Below are 27065 nucleotides of genomic sequence, written 5' to 3'. Positions count from 1 at the left end.
GGGTCTAGTTGGATTTGTATACTCACTATCCCATAATACACAAGTCTCCTTAGGCTCCCTCCCCCCTAAATTAGGATAGAATAGGTTTTATAATATATCGTTACTGGCAAAAAAAAATTAATTAACAAAATATGAGGTGGCTCACATTTATACCCTCACCAGCTTCTAATAAATTTGACTAAACCACATCCGAAAATGTTCCAGAAAATTCTGAACGGGATATGCAGGCAAGGGTTTGTAATAAATTAACAAAAAAAAAAAAAAAGGCTGCTATTATTAGGCCCTTAAAATTACCACCAGCATCTGAATTGTAACACTTTCGCAAAAAAAGAAAAAAGTTTTACCCTTTTACAGAAAAAAAAAAAAAGTAACACTCGACCCACTTCTTATTCGGTGCTAACGGCTACGTCAGCCAAATAAATAAACCCAATCAATTAATTCCTTAATGGGAATATGTATTGACATAAAATTTTTTTTAGTAGGTGTCAAGTATGCAATAATTAGCTACTTACATATAATTGAAAGATTTATATTTTTATTGCACCCCATATATATCAATACTTTTAATTTTTGAAACTTTGCTTTTGAAATTAGATCTTCATTGATCAGGACACACAGGGCACCCTGGACAAAATCTTAGAATAAATCTTCATCAATCTCAATTAATTGACTGCCGTTTGGAAGATCCATAAATTGTCAAAAGTTCAAAACTGTCCATGATGACATCTGTCGCATTGGTATCAATAAAAGAAGGAAAAAGAAAAGGTCCAAGTAATAAGTTATTCGACTAAAAATCCTAGAGCCAAAAAAAAAAAACACTTTCTCGAATTTGCCACCAAAGGCATTGAACTTGTTATTCTTCTCTTTTATGTATGGAGAATTTTGACCCACACCAGCCTTCGTATATTTTTACTAGGAAACCATGCTGTGCAAGGCACAGCTTGGGCCCACCTGAAATATTGTTTAAAAAATATATAAAAAAATAGCAGCAATATAAGAATTAAATATATGGCACATATAGTTTCAACATGATAGCGTTTTTGTTTAGCATTGCTAATTCAAAACATTAGCCCAAAAATAAAATAGTCCTAAGTTAAAAATTAACTAAAAAAATTACCTTCACATGTCCTTATTTGAAAATATAATAATAGCATGAAAAACTGTGTCGTATCGTTAGAAAAAAAAATAACTCATTCAACTCGCAACTTAGAGTCTAAAAGCATCATTTAACATATAATGTCCCACTGAAAAGTATAAATGGGAATACATTGACCTCGTTTAGAAAGAAAATTAATAATATGAGTTATGTTAGGCAATTCGTCTCGTTTAGAAAAAGAAAAATGAAAGAGAAAGGTTTAAAGCATGGAAACAGTTAGAGAGATAAATGGTGAAAAGGAATGAAGGACGAAACAGTGGTACATTAAGATTTGTGTAGGTTTTTGTCATGGTCAAAAAAGGAAAGAAAAAATAAAGAAAAAATAAAAAAGAAAAGAAATTAAATCACCTTCCTCAAAAAGAGTATGCCACTTGTCAAAAAGAAGATGAGCCATGTAGCAACCATTTGGGCCGCTACAGTAACTTTCCTTCTCTTTTTATTATACTTGAGGGATGTTGTAAAATACAGCCCAAACAGCACTTAAAAGCTAAAAAGAAATGGATATTGGCATTGGGCTGCAATCCCAACATCGACGGACCAGGGTCATGATTCAACGCTCAAAAAGGTATAAACTTGAAAAAAAAGTGAAAAATGTTCAGTATTTTTTGTTTTTTTAAAATAAAGAACAACAAAAAATGGTTAGCAAATTTAAAGAAATTATAGTTGTATTAATCCTTTTTAACTTCAACAATTTAGTTCCTAACTTTGCAAGCTTTGTGGTTTATTTTTTTATGTTTAACACATATTATCCTTTTGCTTATTTCTTCTTTTGAAGTTTGTAGTTTTGGGATCATCTATGCTAATGTTTTTTTATGATGTTTTTAAGAATTTTTTTTTTCAGAACAAACAAGTAATTTCAATTTCAAAGGACTCGAACCAAAACTAAATTCTATCTTATGTTTACCATCCAATGCATTTGGCTATCACTTTGTATATTATGATATTATACAAATAGATTCATTAATCTAAGCTTTAATTAAATAGCTAATCTAGTGTCCCCGTATTGAAACAACAAAATATGTAAAGGCAACCCAATAATATCTTAACTTGGTAATTAGCAACATTGAATGTTGGAAATAATCTAAAAATTGAAAAACATTTTACAAGTATATTTTAGTTCAAAGGATAAATCAAATTTCTGTGCAATATGTTAGGGATGTAAATGAACTTAGTGGACTAGACACTCATATATTTGAATTTATTTATTTATTTTAACAAGTCTAATTTCACATTCAAATTTGGTTTTGTTATTCCCCAAACCAAGTTTAAAGAACATTTTAGCAAGTCAAACTCAAGTAATTTATATTCTTTACATATCAGTTTAAGTTTTATGTTTATAACTCAAGTTCAAGCTAAGTGTAAAGCTTCAAGTATATGTTGGATCCTTTTATATTTGGCTTGATCAATTGCTCAACCAAACTTGAATAGGTTTTTATATAGTTGAGTATCGAATAATTTGGTTTATATTTCAACTTCAGTTGCGAGAATATAGTAGGAAATTTGCCAAATTGTGCTTCTAATTCATTTTATAATGCATCAATCGGTTTCAAAAGATTTTTGCTTTCCCTAACAGCCCTAGCTTGTCTGAAAAGGAAACACCTAAAGACACAAATCGTTTTTTCATGTCCCAAACACAGAAACCAAATATTCTCATAGTCATATGCCAGAGATTTTTTTTTCAAAGATATTCAAATGCCAGAGATATAAAATGTATCAATTGATCTAAAATAATTTTTGTTCCAAACACCAGTTACTGATATTTTTCAACACACCACATAAGCATGAAAATAACCATGAAATACCATAGTCTTACTTGTACACATGCACATGCATTAAAGCCTTTTTCAATCATTGGCTGAAATTGTAGAAGAAGTCGACAAAATTTGGTGCTTCTTCTTCTCCAATTCCCATCCTTAGAAGAAATCCTCCAGGCTCTTCAAGATTTAACATAAGAAAAGCAGTCTCTGGTACTGGGGTGGCCAAAAGAGCTACACTAGAAACTTGTCCCCATCCAAAAACAAGTGCATCAAAGGAATATTTCATCCAATCAGTAACTATCGTGAGCTCTTTCATTGATGGGAAAAACTTATCTGAGGACTCCAGTGCTGTTGCATAGAGCTTGATATATTCATCTTTGATGGCATCTTTTGCTTCTTGAATCTTCAAAACAGTCTCATCAAGTGATTCTTCTAGTATGGTTTTAACCATGCATGAGACTGAAGCTAGAACAAAGGCATTCCCCGTGAAGTTTTCTCCAAGTGGTGGTTGAAATCTGGCTCGAGAATCTACTGGGAATTGCAAGCATATGTTTGCATCTGGGCGTAGACCAAGGGCCTTTACTCTTGCCTGCATATTTGGAAAGCTCAAAGTGCTATCGTTTGCCCGTTTAGCGTGGCCAAATTGTTAGTGTCTTTTTGATAATCATGACATTATTTGATATGCTTTGTGCTTCTTATTACCATACAAGGATCTATCTAGATGCATATTTGTTGCATGACCTACTAATTAGAATCAAAGTTAATCTCAATTCTGCTTCCAAGAAAAAGAAATGTCTGGACTTCACAAATCTGTTGAAATATGAAATTTTAGTTAGAAAGGTGAAGATTGTAACATTTACGACCTTCTCAATATTTAGATAATCATTAGACTTACATACGTCTATTGTACTAAAAAAGAAAACAATAAATACCAAAACTATTTTCTTGGCTAGCTTCTAATTCATTTCATTGCAAAAAAGAACTATCATTTCTTTATTGGCTAAAGAGGTAAATAGTAAATTTCACGATAAACATCATAGCTAACAAAATTTTAGTTATAGCTTTATGCCGAAAAAATCCTCCAAAACATGACAAACATGCACCAATGGCAAACTTATTTGGACAAAAAATTTTCTCCAATTTATCTGGTTTTGAGTTTGGAATGACTGAATAGAAAATAATTTCTATTAAATTAATTCTTGCAAAGGATCTTGTTTGGCATGTAATTAGTGACACTAGTTAACTCCATTCATGTGTAATTGCTTCCCTAATCTTGTTCTCAAATGATTCTAAACACCTGATTTTAGCTTTTAATTATAAAAAGCTACTTTGCAATGTACTCAATGACTTTTCAAAGCCTGTTTTTAGCTTTTTTTGGGGGGAAATAGAAAATGAAAAAATAAAAAATGATTGAAACCAAGCCCTATTTCCATATTAAATTGAACCAGAAATAAAGTCGAATGTACTGGTAATTCTTTTCTAAGTCCATGATGGATTTTATAGAAGGTTACTCAATGACTTTTAAAACCTCTTTTTAGATTTTTTTTTTGGGAAAAAAAGAAAAAGAAAAACCAGAAACAATTGAAACCAAGCCCTATTTCTATCTCAAATTGAGCCAAGAATAAAGTCAAATGTACTGGTAATTTTCTTAGTCTATGATGGATTTTCTTGAAGGTTATTCTACATTTTTTAAGGTTTTTTTCCTTACTTTCATCCCCTTCTTATACCTTTCCAGTTAGGTTCAAAATTCAAATTCTGAACCTAGTAATGGGACTCTAAAAGTCCTCTCCTAACTATTGGTTACTTAATAATGTAATGTAGAATTCATCAAATTTTCAACTAAGGGTCTGTTTGTTTTGTAGAATATTTTCCCTAAGAAAACATTTTCAATGAAAATTCTTTCCTGGAAAATATCTAATTTTCCCTTCATTTTCTAGTGTTTGGTACAATTTTAAAAATGTTCTAAAAAAATTAAAATCCTCCAACGATAATATCGTTCCCGGATTTCTCTTTTACTAATTGCTACTACTAATTATCATTATCTCTACCCACCTCATCAGCCACCACAAACAATCCCCAATCCAAATCCTTTCAAGTCTCAAAAAATAAATCAAAGACCAAAACCAGGAATTCACAATCTCCCCAAGCCAGTTGAGTGCCATTGTAATAAAAAGTTTAAATTATATGCCTACAGCTGATTGAACCAGTATAAGAAATTAGCAATTGAAATTTGATGTTTATTGTACTAACTCTTCTTCTAAAAATGTTCCTCCTGCCTCCATTGGCTTCACATTTTTTCCTTTCTTCAAAACTTCTCAATGCAAGCCCAATCTAGATCTAGAGTTGTATAATCCATAAATGTGTTTGTGTGGCGCAAGAGAACGGAACAGTAGAGAGGAACATGAGAAAGAGGAGAGGTCGAAGAGGTGCAAAGTTGTGGGATTTGCAGAAGCAAGTGCAGGAACATAGCTCTTGATTTGATCTCTGTGGTATAGTGCTTGATGGCTTTGTACAATAGCCAAGTACCGAGGAAACTGATAAGTCGCGATAGTTGTCGGAAATTAACTTCCGTATCTTAATTCCGGAAGTCATTTTACACCAAGTTATGTAAAAGATTTTCTACCAGAAAAATTTTTCCTGACCTCTTTTGCAGCCAAACACCAGAAATTGAAGAAAATATTTTCTGGAAAAGATTTTCAGTCCAAACAAACAGACCCTAAAAGAAATAGCTTTTACCAAGAAGTAGTAAAGTGAAGAAAGAAAACGTCCGAAGTGCTACTATTGTTCTTACTATATTTTATAATTTTGTGGAAGGAAAGGAGAGGAAAAAAGAAGTAGGGAAGGGTGGTTAGTAGTCAGAGGGGATGGCGAAAAAAACCCTAATACTAAATTTAGGAATGAAAACACACATTCATTAGGTTGTATTCAATTTTTTTTTCCAGCACAGGAGGTGTGCAATTTAAGAAACAGGAAGAAAGAATAGGGATTTAAATTCAGAACCTTTACATCCTGAGATTTCAATCTTAATCACTATGCCAAGACCTCCTTAGTGGCTAGATTCAATTTTCAATCGTATAACATGTCAATGTAGTATATCATTACATACGCGTCTTATGTTCATTCATTATATCAAATGAGAAGAAATATTGCAAGAACCGTTTCAGCACATTCATATTTTATCGAAGTTTTTGGGAAAAAAAAATGTTTCATCCTGTTTTAAATAAAATTGAACTCATAGCTTCTGGCTTTCAATGACATTAGAAACTTTTCACATTAATGTGCACTTCAGTTCTTTCTGATTACCCATAAAATTTAGTACCAATCTATTTGTTATTTATAGGTTGATTGCTAGCTACTATATACATAATAAATATATTTGCCAATTGTGAAGAAATCTTAATAAGAAAAGAATTTTGTAATGGTTGATGCTTATCCAAAAAGCAAAGGAAAAATTGTAAATGGTGAATAGCATGATAGTCATAGTTTTTTACATCATCACATTGTTCCTTCTAGATATCATTAATTATTTTGATGGTTGTTCTTGGTTCATGTTGGGGGAAAACATAAATCGTTGATCAGCTACTCTCAATCTTGACTTAGATATGATGGTGGTCTAGACTTAGGTAATTGTTCATGCATCATTTTAGCTGTACATTAAGAAAATAAATCTGCATACAAAAACAAAAAACGAATAAAAAAATTGTAGCATTAATATGATCATCTCGATCTGTCACCTTAAACACACAATGTTAAAAATTTTCTAACCTTCCCTTTGGATTGATGCAATTATTACGTACAATTAATAAAAAAAACTCAGGAATTTTCTTAAAATCTGATTCTACCTCGAACTATAATCTGCTTTAAAATTTCTTTCATTAATTACAAGAGTTATGAGCATTGCATATGCTCAATGTGATTGGCAGAACCAGCAACTCTACCAGTAGAAGATGCATGTATTTGCAACTCTACCAGTAAACTTTTATGATTACTATAGAAACAGCGAAGGCCAATAATGAAATTAAAACTATCACGTGATGGGTTTTCCTTTTCTCTTTTTCCTAATATTCTTCTAGCAGACCTATAATTTAGAGGGAACATTTTTTTTCCACGTCAAACTATTCTTTTTTGATCCTTCCTCTCTTCTTAATACCCTTTCTATTTCTAACGGTCATATCTAAAATTCAAATCCTAAATTTGACAGTAAAAAGAACTCTAAGAGTTCTCCCCATATCCATTGAACCAACATGATTACAATATCCAATTTGTTGACCATTGTATTAGTGAATGAAGTAATATTTTAGGGGATATTTGTGATAGAGTGGAAGTAGATTACCTCCTACTTACCTTCCATATTAGTGCACAAAGAGCATCAAAGGTTGAACATCTTGTGAGTTTGCCTCGTTCAACTGCTAGTCTCTTCAGTGACTCCACAAATTCCTTGGTGATGCTTAGAGTCATGAGTTGAAGTCCATCTTTTGGATCAAATTGAGTAAATTTAGAAAGAGCTGCTTCCCAACATCGATCATCAGATGCCATGCCTTGCATAGGTATGTTGCATAGATCTTGAATGGCTACAATATGCTTTTGTTCACTTATTGAAGTCGATGGAGGGAATGAATTATTGGTATAAACAGTCTTTAAAAGAGCATCCCTTGAATGGTTTGGCAAAGACGATTCAGAGACATCTCTGCCACAGGATATATGAGCCCATGATGCCAAAAAGTTAAATGCTCCTGCACCATCAAACAGAGCATGGCTGCTACCGAAGCCTACGGAAAACCCTCCACAAGCAAAACTTGTGATCTACCAACATAAGCAAAAAAAATAGAGAATTATGTAATGGAAAAAAAATACTGTGAAACTTGTCGGCAAGTTTTCTACCAAGACATTATAAGTAATATGATCTGATATGTTAATGAAACATCCATACTCAAGTATTTCATTTGTATATTTTTAGTATTTCATTTATATATTTAACCCCTTCATCCAATTGATGGACCAGAAGAAACATAAATTTGTATTGCCGTTATTGTATATTTACAACTGGTAAGGAAACATAAACCTCATAAAAGAACCACTAGTTTTTGCTAAATATCTATACAAATATAACACACTGTAGAAACACAGGGAGACTGATAATAAGAAGATTATCGAAGAAATCAGAATAATAAGTGTGACTAATACTCATAGATAAATTACATAATCAATTGGTAAAATCTAGGGTTTCTTGGGGAGCTGTATGTTCAAACCTGCACCACAACTAGTGGATTCTTAGAGATACCATCAGCATGAGGCAGCTGAGGAACAAGCTTCTCATAGCTAGGCTTGTATTCATATAATTTACCAAGTTCATCAAGTGTTGAATCAGTTTCAGCAGTGACCATAATAACACCTTCGTTATTGCAATCAATCTCCAGTTTTCCTGTTGCTTCATTTATCTTAAATCTTCCAGCTGCAGGAAACCATGAAACCAGCATCTTAGCTAGAGATTTCTTGGCTCTCTCAAAAACCTCATCAGCAAGATGAGATGATTTTTCAGTCGACGAAGACTTAAAGAAGAGTATAGTGTAAAGAATTGCTGGTGAAATTCTGTCCAGGCCAGAAAGCTCAATAGTTTGTCTTGCAACCTCTTCAGATGGCCGAAGAGTTATAGTTTCCTTGAGGGATACATGTAGTTCCATGGCTACGAAGATACTGACACAGAATTTAATGCTCTTAGCAGAAATTAAGAAAGCTGTCTCAACCTTAATCCCAAGTTACAAAAAACCTAGACACATATATAAAAAAATTACTTCAGGAAGATCGGATACTGTTCTTGATCAACATGACAAATCCTTTTTGTTTAGGGAAGGTAGGTCATAGATGTCTAGTGGGGTCGCCTAAGTGTGCAATATGAAAGTAAATAAGTCCCAATTTTTTATGATATAAAATGAACCACCATCATATATAGAAGAAGAGGACAACTGCTACGCAATTCTAGCAAATTATTTCACCACAATTAAAACCTTTATTACATTTTAGCTGAAAAGTTAGGGCGTTATATGGCTATGATTTGGCAGGCAAGTTGGTTGCTCGAAATTATATATTTATTTAGTTTTATGTGTATTGTACTTCTGATAAACCTCAAGAATTGTTTTTCAATGTCTTTTTGTGCGTAGTTGTCTAGTGATTGGAGAACGAAATGGAAGTGGATCACCTAGAATGTCTGGCAATCAGCAAATGAGTTTCTTGTGAGTTGCATCCATACAATGAAAAACCACTATCTCTACATCATTTTGATACTTCTATGATCTTATTCCTAGTGCTAGTCAAAGGTCGGATATCGCCAAGTTGTGACAGATGGAAATTTGTATATTGTTCATGCTGGAAAGATTAATCTTTTAGTTAGAATTTGCTCCTAAGTGCAGGAATGAGATCCATCACAATTGCACACAACAAATTTTAAAATATGCAGTGCAGTCATTTCTAGCTTTTGAAGACATGATTTGCGTCGACTGCAATCAAATCCAGCCAGCTAAAGCACTTGAGCCCTAGCTGGGTCAAGAATTAGTTTAAAATCTTGAACAAACTACAGAGATACTAGCTCAAAAGTTCGTTGAGCTTAATCGAAGTTTACGTGTGTATAAGTTGGATTACCTGAGATTGAGTGGTATAAGTGTCATTCTTTCTTCCAATTCTGTTATTCATGAAAAAAAACCTTGAAGAAAGAATAGGTGATGTGCTCGATTGAGTTCGAACTCGATAAATTTAAAATAAATTTGACACTTTGGCTCCATCAAGCTGACTCGACTCATTTATGACCCTAAATGCAATTATATTTCATCTTTCAACTTGCGATATGGTCTTATTTCTAATCCCTCCCGTCGTGACAATATGTTAGTTGCAATTCTATGACGTTTCACAGATTACTTGCAGCAGTAAAACGACTTTTGGCAAGCTTCTCATATAGTAAGCGACAAGTGAAGGTCAGTATTTTGCCGTTTTGTTAAAAAAAGAAGAAAAGAATAAGTAATCGTTAGCATGCTGTGAGCTACGTTCCATGGCTGACATTTCTTGCAGAAAACATGCAACCTGTCCTGATCTTTTCACTGTCATTTTTCTCTATTTTTGCTTTATCAAAGCTAAAGACAAACATAAAAGGATTAGGCAAATCCTATTCTAATTAGCATTGTACTATAGTAGTGGGATCACTTTGCCCCTTTGCCTTTCTCTAAAGCTCTGGTATTATTTAAAGATCAAGCAATCGACTAGAGTCATATTTAAGCCTCCAGTTTCTTTGTTCTCGAGTTCTACAATTTGATGCTAATTGTTGGCCTGTCTGTCTTACATTGAAAAACTAATTGAAATATGTTTATATATACAATTTGATGTCTGACTCAAAACACATAAAATAATTAAAATTTACCCTTCTATGCGACATCATCAATCTTCATTCTTCATGTCATAGGTTTTCAATTGGCCAACCACATTAATGAATTCTATAGATCTTTTTACTTTGCATAACTTGCTTAAACTATATATTCCAATATATATGGACACCAAAAATATTTTTAATATGTTTCAATTCCAGAATAATTATTTCGATATTTTTACCTATTTTTTTTTTCTTGTTGAGAGAGAGACTATTTTTTTCTTCCAACTTACATAGCCATTGGTGCACTTGACTTCTTTGGTAATGAAAAAAGAAAAAAAAAAAAGCCTTACATGGCCTTTAGTTTGATATTTAATTCAATAAAATTTCTGTCACTAGGCCTCTCCTCTTCCATTAAATAAAAGATTCCCCTCATTCTTGGTACAGTTATTCCTTTTTAAATTTTTTTTTTAATATAAGTAGGATATCTTGAATTCAGGAGTTCTCGCTTATACTACTCCCTCCCCCAATTCCATTCAACCCATATCTCCTCCCTTCTTAATAAAGTTTGATTATCCATTGGAGCGTAAATTAGGACCCGAAATAAGCCAATATTTAATAGGGAAGTGCACGAGACAAATGATAAACCATTTATAGAGTCACAAAAGTTGTACATGAAAGTTTTAGTGCCCTAAGATCGGGGTTGGATTTGAGCTTGAATTCCATTTCAATATGAACCCTATATTCAATCATTAGTTAAGTTGAATTTTTTATGTGTGTGTGTGTGTATAAATTGCCTTTTCTAGAAATGTCAATTTAAGGCCTTAAATTAGTTGATGGAATTGTAATTTTACCAACTACACATTTATACCAATATGAACACATTATAAGATAATTTTTTTTTCATTCATAAATGCACTTATAAGGTTATCGAGGACCATATTTATAGTAAATATTTGAAGTAGTGAACATATAATTTTGTTCAAAGTAAATATACAGAATCGCTAAAGTTAAATTCAACCTGACTAAGTTCGGACCCCTAATTCAGCCCTAAATGTTAGAATAAGCTCCATTCTTCTACAACCGGAATGGGATCAGAGATGGAATCTGTTGGGCTTCGACCATAGTCATAACAACTTAGAAAACAAGAGATTTGGGAGTATAAGAAGGCCCAGGCCCAAACTTTCATGAATTTGCATCAGAATTTTGACGGAAAAGACAGCTCCTTAATCTAACGACATAGAAGCGGCACAGTCCAATTCCCCGGGCTTGGCTTTCTCCCTTCTTGACCGGACAAGGAGATATGAATTCCATTCATGCGAGTACGGGCTTAGCTTGACCGTGTGTTCTCTCCTGGTTCGGTCAAGGGCGGCACTTAGGTCATATTTGATAATTTTAATCGATCATATCTTAATATATTCTGACGTATTTGATAACCAAATATTGAATATTTGAATTAATTAAGTAGCACTAAATTTTCTAGATAAAACTTGTTTCTAAAAATAAGTAATAAGCTATTCACTTATAATTTAGAGCGGTGTATACTCAAATGTATCAAATTTAATACTTAATAATTCAATAACTTAATGAATTCAAATTTCAATTTTCAAACTTTAATTTTATCAAATTGAAATTTGAAATCTAAAATCTGAAGTTTAAATCCATTAAGTTATTGAATTGTTAAGTATTAAATCTAATATATTTGAATGCATATCACATTTGGTGATAAGTGAATAGTTTATCACTTAGTTTTGGGAGCAAGTTTTGCTTAGAAAATTCAATGTCATTTAATTAATTCAGATGTTTAATTTTTTGTTATAAAATGATCTGAATATGTTAAGATCTGAATCCATTAAATTTAAGTGCAGAATTGAGCTATCAAACAGGGCTCTAGCTCCATAGAGAAGGAAGGGGCTACCTTTCATTAACATAATGTAGGGCTCGAGTTTTAGCTGTAGAGAAGGACTCAATTCTTTCTGATGCTAAATCTAATGCCCTTTCCTAGCCAGTCATTGGGACATTTTTCTTTTTAGAAATTATAGAAAAAGGGTAAGCGCTATCAGCCAGTTATCTTCCTAATGAGCTAGTAGCAAGAATTGCTATCTCTAGTGAAGTATCAGCTGGAAATGAATACCTACACAGAGCAAAGCAAGCTCCAATAGTGGGCTGTCTTTTTCTTGAGTACCTGCTACAAAGCTTGTGTAGGAAGCAAGCCTACATAGGGTACAAGATCGAGAAGGAATAGAATTTCCCTTCGAAGTGAAACAAAAGAAAAATCCACGTTAGAACATGACAATTGAGGGTTTTGGCAATCATGCCATGCAATGATACATAAGTCGAGACAACAAATATAGACATTGAACAATAGGCAAAGAAAATAGGCATCAATGTGTGGGAGTTATGTTTTTGTACGTTTTTATTTCAGTGTCTACATTTATTATATTAATGTTGCATCTATTCTGTTAGCATATACATATTATATGGTGCAATTACCATAACAATTGCGGATCCAACTAGCAATATATTTCTTAGTAGAATTTGAAGCATAAGAAAAGAATCTGATGCTACTGCACTATCGCAAGTGTCTAATGCACTTTTTTGCTGGAATCTGAATCGTAGCAAATAGGAAAGTAGTGAAAACATGATTGCATGAGCTAATCCGTGGATTGAATCGTAAAATCATGGTTACATCTATACCGTCAAATTCAAATTTAGAAGAAAAGTTTCAAAAATTTAAATGTGACCGGGATGTAGAATATGTCAGCTCAACCTAACTCAATTGCCTTGAGTAGTTATCAAACACTCTTTTCAAGTATTCAACTAGTATATACACAAGGGAGCAAGTAAGTCGAGCTACTCGTGAATAACTTAGTACTCAACTCGAACTTGATAAAACCTTTAACTGCTCAAGTAGCAAATCAAGTCGAATTCAAGTTTGATCGTGAATAGCTTAGTACTCAACTCGAACTTGATAAAACCTTTAACTGCTCAAGTAGCAAATCAAGTCGAATTCAAGTTTGAAAGTGCTGTATATGCCCGAGTACTCGGCAAGCCGAATTGAGTATTAATAATATTTAGTTTTTAATTTTAGATATTTTACTTTTTATTCGAAATTTAGTTTTTAATTTTAGATATTTTACTTTTTATTCGAAATTTAGTTTTTAAATATTTTACTTATTATTTAATGTTTACTTTGGAAATGCTCGAAGTGCTCATAGTGCTTATAATGTTATTGAAAAAATTTGGTTACATTTTAAAAAAATAATGAGAAAAACTCAATTAAACTCAGAAAAAATAAGGCACCCCTACTCGAGTTCGACTCGATTACCTATTGAAAACACCTCCACCAGAGAAAAGTTCACAATAATTGGATTGTTGGTAAGAATGTGCAGAAGAGAAATGGACGTAACAATTGAACTTTAAAACCTGCAGAATAGGAGTATGAGAAGATTAATGAAAATACAACTATTGATCCAACTACAGTAAACAAGTTCATATGCCATACACGGTTTCAAGACCACGCCTTCTTGTCACACCCGGGGGGGGGGGGGGGAGGGGAGGAGAAGAAGAAGAATTCATGTCGTACAGAACGTGTAAAAAGAATATAATGCAGTGATACTTGCATAAAACAGGGAACTGAACAGCTCCATTGTGGAAAGTGTCAATACAATCATACAACAAATTAGATTTATCAGCTTTAGGCCTCCTCCCCTTCTAACATAGTTACAAGCGGGGAGGGAGGTAACTCTAGAACTGTAGTTATACTGAGGAACCTAAATCAAAGGTTAAATCTTGGTTAGCATCCAAACCTGTAAGTCGTGCTGGTCGAACAAAGTTTGAATATGCAAGGGATATTCATTGGAATGGTTACCATGGTTACCATGGATACCAACAAGACGAAGCCAGCAGAGCTTGGAAAATTGCTGGGAGCTTTATAGCTTTACGGTTGCCTTTACTGCAATCAGGAGGAAGTCACACTACCGAGTCTGGGAGAGGTTTGGACTCAAAGAATGTCGAAACTTCCCGATAAAGGTTTTCTTCCTCGAATGGCTTTGAGACATAGCCATCCATTCCACTTTCCAAGCATTTGTCTAAGGTGGCATGGATCACATCAGCTGTCATGGCCAGTATTGGCAGATGCCATGCACGTCTCTTTGTGGCTTCATCATTATTGACGCATCCGACATTCCACTGCTCATTGGCATTTTTTTCCATGTCTCTAATAAGACGAGTCGCTTCAAAACTGGAATCATAGGATAAAGCAGAAAATTAGGCTCTTAATCACTTCCAGAGCAGAGGCCAGGTCTAACACAAAAAAAAAAAAAAAAATAGAAATAAAGACTGGAAATTCCTCTGTAAGAGGCGACGATTCAGTATAAACATTTATTTCTCTGCAATCGCATTACCACATATATTATATAAATAAAGATGAGTCAAGGCTGAAATTCGAATGGCAGATCAAATATTGGATATGAAAATTTCAAGACATACCCATCCATTTCCGGCATCTGTATATCCATGAAGCAAGCATCAAAACTATGTGGCAGCTCAAGCTTCTTAATAGCAGCTTTACCACTCTCAACACACTCAACAATAGCCCCAAATTTTTTGAGGGCACCAGCAGCAACTCTGCGGTTTACAATGTTATCATCAACAACCAATATTTTCTTGCCATCGAGCAGACCACGAAGGAAAGTAGATCCCTTGCACATGTCCTTTCCTGGAATCTTCTTCCCCAATCCCAAAACCTGTTGAAGGCATGCAACCACCATACTCGCTCTCAAAGGTTTCACTATCACAGTATCTGCAAAGCCTGCTGCTTTAGCCTTGTCAAATTCACCATTGCTAATATTGGTCGCTAGAAGGATCATTTTGGGCTCTTTATAAGTGTGGCCATTCTGTTTGCGGTTCAATAGTTGTAAACCAGAACAACCATCCTCATCAGACATCCATGAATCTTTCTCAACTAGAATCATGTCTGGCAGCCTTTCATTTCTGTCCAGATGAAGAAGAATTGTCAATCGACAGGGGTGGCATCACATACAGAAGGAAACAAATGGAGATGAACAAAAATACAGTTTGTCAGTCACATAACATTACTTCTAAAAATCACATTTAATTCCTGTTGGGAATTTACTCCTTTTAATCCCTGTTGGATGTTGTTTATGGCTCTATAAGCTTTTTCGGCTGAGGCTAAGTCAAGACTACTATTGCCAATAGAAAGCAATGCAGAAGACACAAGCAACTTCATTGGACATTGCTGAAAAGAGAATTAGTGTTCAGCGAGCAAATGTATGCTGCAGTACCCCATTATTGACAACTAAATCTGCAACTTGTAGTGCTAAGTAGTTTATTGACACTATCTCCAGTAGCACATGCCCAACATAGGGCTTTCCCTGTTTGCTGTTTACTAGTTTAGTTCTTTATTCTTTGTTTATTCAGACTGCTATTGATGGAAAACCGTGAATAATATCTCAATAGACCATATCTGAAAGGAGCTGTTAGCATATCCTCAATGACCAGCAATTACCTTGACAATAGTTTCTACCAAACTTTCAGTAACCTTCAAAAAGGAACAATAACAAACATAAAGCACAACCTAAAAGCAAACAAAATGAAAAATTTAACAAATGGGCCAACCAAATTTTTTAAGTACAAAAATTAAGAGTAGAATTGGGAATTGGTCAGTGGGACAAAGAGAGTACAAGAAACCAGTAATTCGTAGAAAGCAGTCGATTTAAATCAGTTGCATTCTGAGTATTGAACTCAAGAAGAAATGAATGTCTAGTAAAAGGTGAATCATATAGAAATGACACATCTTTAACTCGAATCAAAGATGAACTTCTTTGACTACAAATTCTTTTTCAAAACTTATATTAAATAGATCAACGTTCTCCACATAACGTACCAATATGCACAACTTCATATGTTCAATGATATATATTCTCGAATAAATGAATTTATAATCCTTCATCAAAATCTTTACTGCTAGGATAGAAAGCATCAGCGTCTAATTCAAGCTTGACTCGATTTAAGATTGTGTCTAGTCAATCTAAAGATCTGACAGATCAAGTTAAAATAAGTGCATAAACAAATTAAAATAAGCATTTCGGTCACAAACTCAATGGATTGAAAATTGTAGAAAGCTGAAGTGCAAAAGCATGAATGTAATTCTACCAGAGCAAGAAACTTACAGAGGAATAATGGAACCATTCTTCCGGAAAAGATCAGCCACTATCCTGATGCTATTGACAATTTCAACCTGGATACCTAGTCTCTTGAGATGGTATCTTGTCACAGCAGCTCTAACTGGTTTGGCATCAACCAGAATGGACTTAAAACCTTTAAATGCTGAAGGCAGATCATCAGAGATGGATTTTTTCAGGTCACTGACAGCATATTTCTCACATCTTCGGAAGTCAACTGTGAATGAGAATGTACTTCCAATTTTTGGCCGGCTAATGAAGTTTATCTGACCACCCATCAGCTCAACCAAGCACTTACTAATACTCAACCCAATACCAGTTCCTCCATAATTTCTGGATGTTGAGCTGTCAGCCTGCATAAATGGTGTGAAAATGCGATCTTGTGCATGCAATGCAATCCCAATTCCAGTATCCTCAACACAAACTGACAAACTGACTTTCTGAGAAGCATCATCAGTCTTCAATTTACTGGAATCATGATACCCAGTGGCTTCATCTGCAATCAAATGCTTAAAAGTATGCCAATTGTTTTGGTTATCTGCAGCTTCATAGCCACTTAAAGTTTGAAATTGATGATCACCAAGTACACCCTCAGATTCTCCATTCATGCAGTTTATCATTTTTGCATCCACAACAGCTTTTGCTTGTTCAACTAGATGGACTTTCACGAATACATGACCTTGCTCGGTAAACTGTCAGAAAATTTTCAGCTATAAGCACTGTGAACAGGTGTACAGAAGACCATTACTGAAAGAGAATACTTGACTCCTGCCTAGATTCCTAACAAAACCAATACTGGTAAAGAATTTTTAGTTTTAGAAAGCCATCCAGTAGGTACCAAAAACCAAATGATGGACAACTGGGTCTCCAGGTCCAAGGCTACAATTAACAGAATATCTAAAACGAAAACCAATAGCCTCCATAATGGAGATGATATAACAGCAATTATAGTTTTAATAACATTAAGAGCAGCAAGCATTCCATGGTTCACTTACTTTGACAGAATTTCCCACAAGGTTTGTGATCACCTGTCGAAATCTTCCTGGGTCACCCATGACAAATTCAGGAACATTATCAGAAACAAAAACTGCCAACTGAAGTCCCGTGGTTTTACAGATTAGATGCCAGCAATTACATAGTTTGAAGTTCCATTCAGTTGTTCCCACGCAACCAAGGTAGAGGGACACAGAAACACAAGAAAAAACCATCAAATTAGTCTGTAAACAACTGTTCATCAATTCTATAAAACAAGGAAACAAGAAGAACACTTATAAGCAGAACTGTTCAATCTTATTACCATACGGTCAGCCTCACCTCAATTCCTTTCCGCCTGGACTTCTCAGAAAATAAAGAAACAACATCATCCAGTATCGAGCGAAGGTTAAAAGGAACTGTCTCCAGTACCAACTTCCCAGCTTCAATTTTTGCACGGTCAAGCACTTCATTTATTATTTTTACAAGTGCCCTTCCACAGGCTTCAGCAGTTTGAGCATAGTCCTTCTGAGTTGCACTCAAATCTGTGTCCAGAAGAAGAGCGAGCATTCCTGCATTTACATATCAAGATTCATAAGAATAAAATCAAGGAATTTTAAGCATACAAGTATTCAAGATTCAAAGGAAAACTGAATGTAGTAGAATTGAAATGAAATTTCCAACATACCAAGAATACCATTCATTGGAGTCCTTATTTCATGAGAAACAGTTGCTAGAAACTGGCATTAGCACAAGGGATAAAAAAAGGTGAAAAGATTATTTATTGAAACAACAGTAAAAGATCTCATCCAAAAAAGTTCGGATGAAAAACCTGCGATTTGGCAACATCAGCAGCCTCTGCTCGAACCTTCAGTTCCTGCATCTGATGGAAGTCATCCTCAACCTTGACAATGTGAATTGCAGCACTATATATAATATATCCAACTAAAAAGCCAACCACAAAGGCCAACATTGCGGTGGTCAGTGCAGACCATGGTGTTGGAGCTTTCTGAAGATATCTGTGCAAAAACCCAAATAAAGAACCTGAGATTGCTTCCTGGTTCACCAGCCCAAGGATCAAAGGCCATGTGAACTTACCTACACATCATCTCATGCTTACGATAAGGATCCCCAAAGTCAAGCCTGCTGACATGCTCAGGAGCCATGTCTCCAACTTCATACTGGTTTCCATACATAATTAGAGGATCAGAAGAGTTGGTAACATCATAAACATTCACCACAATAGCTTGATGTCCAGCAAGTTGACTTAGTAAATTTTCGACAAGAGATTCAACATCAAAGGCTCCACCTAGATACCTGCTCAACATGAGCATTATTTAGCATATGAAGTTATTCATAAAAAGAACAGCATTCAAAGAAGATGATTGAAGAAAGACGATGCAAGTTAATCATTACATTTTCTTGACACATAAGGCTACATCCAAGACTACTTATTTTTCAAATTGTCAGCAGTTGGGTATTTCTTCAATATTATTTTCTCAATAATCAAAACAGAAGTCAAGAAAATGTGAATATGCAAAAGCAATGGACAAGGTGATCATACTTGCCTTGCAAGATTACACCACCATCCAAGAAAAGTAAAAGCTGAACATAAATATTAATGTCCTTTTCATGAGCACAAAAATTTCACAGAATAAGAGAGAGCTGTCCTTTTAAAGAGAGTATCTTGTTCTTTTGACTTTCTATCTGATTACTACACAACCATGTATAGTCTAAAATAAAATTTTTCACTACATACACTAGTAACCTAGGCCTTTCGTTTTAAAAACTTTTAGCAGGAGAGGGACACGAAGCAAGCTGGAAGGGAAAGGGAAATGGAGATGGTGAAAATTGAACCTTGATTGTATTACGACAAACAAAGACCAAAAGTGAATCAGCATTTATCAACTCAATGAAGTTTTATCGAATTGGCCAGCCTAAGATGGTAAATGGGTTGTATTTTTAATTGCACATCCACATAGAATGATGTAAAAGCAGTTAACTGTGAGTTACAACTCAGCAGGTCAATTCATCAGAAATAGGATCAAACCACGACCCCTAAGTTCTTCAATCATGAGAGACATCACTATGAATCTCTCTAAAGGGAGGAGACAAACCATATTCTTTTTGTGCTTTCCATTGGCGGAGGGATTTTTTTTTTTTTTTTTTTTTGAGGAGGGGGGAGGGGGATTAGTGTAGCATGGTAGGTGGTAATCATATTCCTTTCCCACTTTAGACACACATGGAACACCCCTTCTGTAAAATTTCTGCCTAGTTGTCTAGTAATTCAAGTAATCTATTAACAATGCCAGCTGCACCACCATCTCAAAGACTTTTTTTCCTTTTCGGAGAAAAGGGAAGCCCCCAGATGTGAATAAATAGATTAGTACAACCTACACTTTTCTCTCATAGCAATTTCATTACCACAATGTGATTGTCTACAAGTTGCAGTTGCAGTTGCAGTTCTGCAGACAACACTAGGCAATTAATGTGCCATCTAAGAACATTGAAACTGAATCCTTACATGATCATGGAAAAGAGCCAAACGAAGCAATCAACTTCAAGTAGAATCCCAACACATTGGCTGGGATGATCTGATGGCTTGCATTTTAATCCAAACATGTTGGCTAGGATGATCGAATGGCTGGGATACTCTAAGTTGAAAATTGGATAACAAGATATGTGATGATTATGCTTGTACGCAACAGGTCCCATATTCTGGAAATTCTTCAATATTATATTAATGCTTAAATGGTTGACATTGACAGAGGGCTCATTCCAAAGCACAAGTATTACACCCAAAAAAAAAATGCTTGCAAGCTTCATTTTAACGCACAGGTACAACAAACCATAAATGCAAAACATATTTGAACAACTTGAGAGTGGCCATGGGATGCTCCCAACATAAGCTCAGAAAAGTAATGGTGAAGTAACAAAAACAAATGCAAAGCCTACCCTGCAGTTGCTTGGATACGTTCCTCCTTTGTGGGATTTGGGGAGAGCTCAGTTCTGTAAACAGGAATCGTCAAAACAACCCCAAGATGGTGAGAACCCAACAGTCTAAAAGGGCTTGTAAGAACAGCCTTTCCTGTATTTCTAGCCCTCAAGATATTTTCACGATCTTCCTGTATAATAAATAATAAATAATCCCAATTTTATTTTACTTAATGTAATCCAGAAATATGTAATAATTTCCAATCACAAGCATCATAAACAAATTCAGATTGAATACATTCAATTCATTACCTCCCCAGACATCATATCCAGTGATCCAATATACGACACCGTATCTTGAGAGAATATCACAGGGGCATACTCATCTCTAATAGGAGAAGGCTCCCCTTTCATTGTCCTTATAATCCATCCATGCTGCCTCTCAAACTCTTCCCTCCCAGAATTCACAACCTTCTGTGCATAAGCTACCCCATTAAACAATGGCCTTTCAAAACCCGTTCTGTCTGCATACTCGGCAAAGGTGTTCTGAGAGTTCCCCATCCAAAAAAAAGTAAGGTCACCTCATAATTGTTCGAAAAACTAAGCCCCAGGTAATCAACAAAAGCATAAGCTTTTAAAGAACCGAAGTATAAAGCTGATAGCAACAATGAAAACCCTGAATACGAGAGACAAAATTAAACGAATTTTCAAGCTGAAATGCAATTATAAAGACAAGAAATAGCTCAAACCTGATCTATTGCAGAAGGGTTCTTGAGATAATGAAAGGTGGAAATCAGGATTGCAAGGGCATGGACATGATTAACACTAACACTAAATTGATCTTGTAACATCCTTGCCCTCTGATCACACATACTCACAAGAATCTCCTTCCTTCTTTCCTTGGTTACAGCATCCAATCTTGTATATATAGTTCTACTACCAAACAACACAAGTACAATCCAAAGTGCCAAAATTTTAGGAAGCCAAGCTCTTGGGAAGAACTTGTACTTCCTCTTTGTCCCCAACTGTTCATTCACCGTCACAGCCACCATGTGATGACTTTGCTGCGTCTTCTGCCCCATCACAGCAGCAGCAGCCTATCTTCACTTTCACTTCCTCTCTGTTCAACTCTTCTCCACATCATATCCCTTACCTCAAGAAAGCAAGCAACCAAGAAAAGATACTTATATAATTCATAAACACATGAGGCAGAATCATGACTTTCCTCAGAGGATGTGCAGTCTTTTGAGACTCTTCACCTTTTTGTGCAATACAATAAAAAGGGCTCTTTCTTACAACATTGTTTTGTGTGACTAATAATCAGACACCCCAAAACCCACAATCAAATATCAGCACGCAAATTATTTCCCCTTCTTTAAAAAAAAAAAAAACAGAACAAAACAAGACTAAATCAAAGCTTATCCATCAAATTCCCCCCTCGTGGAACAAGCAGCATGTCTTGCAGCTGCCATCAAAAGACGGACAAAGCTCAAATTCCCAAAAGGGCTCTAAAAGAAAATGGGAAAAAAAAGCCTCTCTCTTCCTCAAGAGTCTGCTTTAGAATTAACAATGAGGCTTGAGGATCTGAATGCAATAAAAAATATAAGAAAAAAAAGTGAAAAACTTTACTATAATCATGAAAATGTAAAATACCCTCTTCTTCCTATTCTCTCTCTTTCTTCCTTTCTTTCTCTATATCTCTGCAAGCGTGAAGTTCAGTTAGAATATAGAGAATCCAGACAAAGAAGAGCACGTTCACTGTTTTCTCTGTTCATCACTCTTTAAAATATTACCACATTCTTTCCTTCTTCACTAAACTCAAAGAACAAAACCAAGAGATCATTGACCAGCTAAGCACTAATAATGCCAATAGAAAGAATAATCAGCAGTATCAGATAAGCAAAACTACTTTAAAAAACAAAAGGGAAAAAAACCCACTTTTTATTGAAGAAAATGAACTGTTTTCTTGGTTTTTTGCCTTTGTATTGTACTACTACTACTTGAGAAGGAGTTTAATTAATTGCAATAATATGGGTTTTATTGGAATAATAAAGAAATGCTGCTTACCACTTTTTAGAGCAACTGAATCGAATATGAGGATTTTTGCAGATACGCTCTTGTCCCCCAAATCCTCTAAACTATTGTCCTGACCCTTCTCTTTCTCTTGTCCTTCTTCTCACTCTACAACTTTTGTTTTTCTCTCAGAAAAAGATTTTTAGCCTAGCCCAGTTGGCCATTTTGCTTGCCTTCCCTTTCTTGACCATTTCTTTTCTTGCTTACTCGTATCCGTTTATTTGAAGGCTCCTCTGTTAAAAATCGTTTAGGACGTGTTTTTTGGCAGACATTTTGGACATTTCATTTATCCTCATCACTAGGTAAACTACTCCTAACTTATATGAGATATGGATGTTTTTATACACGCAAGTTGACTCAATCGATGAGTGTTCAATATTTCGTTTAACCAAAATTTACGTTTTTAAATCGTGGTATTATCATTTTCTTTTGTGAAGATTTCATTGGAAAAAAATGACCTGTTAGTATTATGAGCCAATATCATCATGTTTCATGTCTTGTCTTGGCTATGGAATCCTCTCACCCAAGGATTAGAAGGAGAAGGAAAAAGAAAAAGAAAAAGAAAAAGGACAAATGGATGTTGTTTTGTTCAATCAGCTGCAACTGCATTAACTATCTGCATTAACTAAAATAATAAAGAGAAGTTGAAAGTTGAAACTGCCCAAGAAAATGAATTGCAGGGCTATTTTGTAATTTGGGGAGAAGTAGGGGGACTGTGTTAAAAAATACAGTTGAAAAGGAACAAGAAATGATTTCAATGGCCCTTTGAAGAGAGATGATTGGCTGCTCTCAAAAAGAGTGAAAGGCCAACAGCAGCTTGGCTGTTTGTAAAAATGTCATTGGTATGTTATAGTTTTTTTAGAACATTTTTGAAAGGTTATGTGGGGTAAGGCAATTTTCCAGCTTTAATAGCTAAACATGGGAATATAATCGGTAAGAGTTGGCTGAGCTGTTGAAACTTGTATTCATCTCATGGAAATTGGAATAAAGGCAAGTAGATGAAAATAAAACAAGAGAATCTCTCAAATTACTTTTGACAAATTGGTCATTTTCATTTTCAATATATGTTTAACCGATTTTTTATTTCCGATCAAAATATAAAAATTTTAGATACTGACTATTTTTAATCGAGTTATCGTAAAAATTAAGACAGACGTAGTGAAAGCTATATTTTCTTTAGCGAAAGCTAATATTTTCTTAGTTATGTGAGATATAGTGTAAAAAATTAATGTTGAAGTTCAAATATATATATATATATACATATGTGTGTGTGTGTGACCAGCTGACATGAAAGCTGAAATTAGTTTTATAGGAATGAAAATTTTCTTATGCTTACTTTTCTGAAGGGGGCAAAATGAAAATGAAAATGAAAATATAGTGACGTTTGGAAAAAGAAATTATATATCGCTATCGGATATCTTAGCGAAAATGACAGGGCGACAAGGAGCAGATCTCATTCCTAGCGAATTACATGCAAGCCAAGTGTCTAGAGGTTAAATTTACGATACTGCCCCTCTTTCCCAATTCCTTCTTCCTAGTATTTTTTTTTCTAGTGTGAGAAAGAATACATAAGGAATCTTGTTAAGGTTTTATGCCATCAATTCTTGATAATTCGTCTAAGATTTTGATCGCAGAGGACATTAGAATTTGAACAAAACAGCTAAAAATATATATATAGGGAAAGAGTTATGTTATATGTACGTAAAGGCAAGTTCATATTTCCTGTTTTTTTTTTTGTTTTTTGCCAAATATCCTTATGATTATCATTTATCTGTGACTTGTCCCTTAAAAATTAAAAACTATTAATATCTAGTGTACTAAGACCCTGTTTAATAACAGAATTCAGTACTAAAATTTAATGAAGTCAAATCTTAACATGTTCATATGCCTTTAATAACAAAAATTAAATATCTGAATTAATTAAGTGTCACTAAATTTTTAAGACAAAACTTGCACTAAAAAAATAAGTGATAAATTATTTACTTATCATATAATATGATATATACTCAAATGTATCAGATTTAGTAACAATTTAATGATTTAATGACTTAATATTTTTAAACTTTAGATTTCAGTTTTATCAAATGCACGTTAAGTTAGTTTAATGAATTCAGATCTTAATGTATTCAAATACATTTGATAATAAAAAATTGAACATCTAAATTAATTAATTAACACTGAATTCTCTAGACAAAACTCGCTTCAAAAAATAAGTGATAAATTATTTACTTATCACTTAATATGATATATACTCAAATGTATTAGATTTAGTATTTAGCAATTCAATAACTTCATGACTTGATGAATTCAAGCTTCAGATTTCAGTTTTCAAATTTCAGTTTTATCAAATGCACGCTAAATTAGTTTAAACCAGATAAGGAAAGAGCTTTTGTGACATGTTAACCTTTATGGGTATACTCAAATTTGCTTAAAACATTTTTTTTGCTCTCTCCCTCTCTTGAATTTCCCCATTTTGGCATGGAGGGACGCTTGTGGTTTACTCCAAAAATTGATGTATACTGTAGTGGCGGAGAAAATTCAAAGGCTACAATGGGCATACAAGTAATCAAGAACTGTTAAAGTCTTTCCATTAAGTACGCCTTACCAATTCCATAGAAGATGAACAACGTGCAAATATTTGATGATTTTGATGTTGTCAATCACTATGATTTATCGTTTAAGGATCAACGCTACACACACTAGCATTAAGTCAGATTTAACCAAAAATGGATGATGATTTTGGCACATTGATACATCATGAAAAATTGAGGGGGCAAAGCAAAGCATAACAAAAACTGTAAGTCTAGACGGCAAAATTCTACCCAAAACAAGCAAAAGTCTAAGTGGCAAAGCAAAGCAAAGCATTGGTTGATATTTAAGGGGAACTAGAGCAATTGTCCCCAAAATTTGTACTAGCTCCCACTTTCAGTCTTGGTACCTAGGCAGCTATGTGTTTTGTTATTTATCACACTGAATTAGGTCTTTTTTTTTTGCTTTTTATAAGAGACTATTCAATTGGAGGATCAATACAAGAAGTTATAACTCATCAATTGCAAATGATTCACACTTGATTATTCAATTGTACCATCAATACAATAACTTAAAACTCATTAATTATACATAACTCACACTTGGATTGAAAAATACTAACAAAAAGTTAGACAAAATTTACTCACAAGTTGATTTCTGAGTTTCGAACCTTAACTACTAAACTAATGCCTCATAAGCAACTTCCAAGGCTGATTTGGTACTATATTTTCCCAAATGGCTAGCAGCCAAGAATTGCATCTAATAGTAACAAAATAACTCCATTTGCCAAAAGAAGAAAATCCATGCAATCCCAATAAATAACCACTTTTTTTTTGAAGAATTTTGCCTTGATTTTTCTCTTTTATTTACTTTTTTCCTTTTATTCCTCCTCTTGCAAGCTAAAATTATAAAGATGCAGGTTTCCTTTCCACAACAAAACCATAAATAAGGTCTTAAATATTTTACGAATTTGATTCTCTCATATTTGTCAATTTTTTTTTTACAAGTTCAAAACACCAAAAGCAACTAAAAGTTCGAAAACTTGAGCTCTCTTTTATGTTTCACCAAAAAACACTTGAGGTTAATGTTCTTGATACCGCTGCTATCAGTAAATTTGAACTTGAAATTCAACTTAGAAACGCAATTAAAGTTTTTGTTTTCTAAATATATACTATAGTTGGGGTTTGGAGATTGATTGGTTGATAACTTAATTTAAGTATGATGACCGTGAAATATAAACTCGTCTTGGTACCGTAAGCTTGATGCATAAGCAATTTAATGTGATGCAACTACTGAATTGGTGAATATGGTGATTTGTGGTTCGTTTTTCCACATAATATTATCAAAGCAAATGGGAAAATATTCCTTGTTTTCTTTTTTTTTTTCCATATCTCAAATTATAGATTGATGGCAGAAAATATTCCACGGTTCAATCTTAGTTTTCATAACAAAATTTGTTAATGTGACAAAAGCCCCTTTTCAAGTCTAGACTGCACTAGGATTTAGGAAATGCAATTTTGACATTGTAACCCAATAATTGTTGTGGAAATGAAATTCAGGTCACTCACTAGGGGAAAAGTTCTAAGAAATTTTGTTGGAACGGGTTAGTTTAAATGTTCATCACTTGTTTGTTTATGACGCATATCATTTGATAAACAGTTATGTACTAAACTTTTAGATTTGCTAGCACAAAAAATATGTTAAATATTTAATGTATTTATTCTATTTTGTTGCCATATTACTTGATATCAAAGATCATCATCTACATGTAAAAGTCAAGAACTATAGCTCCAATTTGAAGAGGGTTGAGTTAGGCGATAAGACAAAAGAAATTATACGTAGAGGGTTCTGTTATAAAACCTCCCACTTAAAAAAAATCCCTAGTTTCAAATTAAATTCCCTAAAGAAGTGGTCAATTTGGAGATTTTTTGAAAATGTGGGGAAATAAAGTACCAATATTATTTAAGGATGAGCACCACTTGAAAGGTGTAAACATGCCTAGGACTTTTGCCAAAATGAAAATTAATTTAATGTGAAAAAACACTCTTCGTTTCAAGAACGTAAATGTCAAGTCTTAATTAGATTCT

General features: G+C 34.1%; 2 protein-coding genes across 3 annotated transcripts; both read right to left on the bottom strand.

Moving 5' to 3' along the window:
• Nucleotides 1-3004: 3004 nt before the first annotated feature.
• On the bottom strand, nucleotides 3005-8594 carry LOC113782616 (brassinosteroid-related acyltransferase 1). Its single transcript, XM_027328492.1, has 3 exons — nucleotides 8163-8594; nucleotides 7258-7716; nucleotides 3005-3502 (listed from the first exon to the last, which is right to left on the bottom strand). The coding sequence occupies exons 1-3, from the start codon at nucleotides 8592-8594 to the stop codon at nucleotides 3005-3007; spliced, it is 1389 nt and encodes a 462-aa protein (XP_027184293.1).
• A 5264-nt stretch (nucleotides 8595-13858) lies between these two features.
• On the bottom strand, nucleotides 13859-22572 carry LOC113783799 (histidine kinase 4). Of its 2 annotated transcripts, XM_027330018.1 has the most exons (12): nucleotides 22444-22572; nucleotides 21126-21529; nucleotides 20689-20922; nucleotides 20398-20567; nucleotides 18541-18759; nucleotides 18275-18461; nucleotides 18131-18182; nucleotides 17785-18014; nucleotides 17466-17564; nucleotides 16459-17162; nucleotides 14756-15259; nucleotides 13859-14507 (listed from the first exon to the last, which is right to left on the bottom strand). In XM_027330018.1, the coding sequence occupies exons 2-12, from the start codon at nucleotides 21456-21458 to the stop codon at nucleotides 14237-14239; spliced, it is 3003 nt and encodes a 1000-aa protein (XP_027185819.1). In that variant the 5' UTR covers nucleotides 21459-21529; nucleotides 22444-22572; the 3' UTR covers nucleotides 13859-14236. The 2 variants fall into 2 exon arrangements, with proteins under 2 accessions (XP_027185819.1, XP_027185817.1); XM_027330016.1 differs by lacking the exon at nucleotides 22444-22572 and having other exon boundaries at nucleotides 21126-22298.
• Nucleotides 22573-27065: the final 4493 nt, after the last annotated feature.

Source organism: Coffea eugenioides, chromosome 9 (assembly GCF_003713205.1).
Source record: "Coffea eugenioides isolate CCC68of chromosome 9, Ceug_1.0, whole genome shotgun sequence".
NCBI lineage: Eukaryota > Viridiplantae > Streptophyta > Magnoliopsida > Gentianales > Rubiaceae > Coffea > Coffea eugenioides.
Note: the sequence above shows the minus strand (reverse complement) of the source record. Positions and strands in the feature narration are given on the sequence as shown.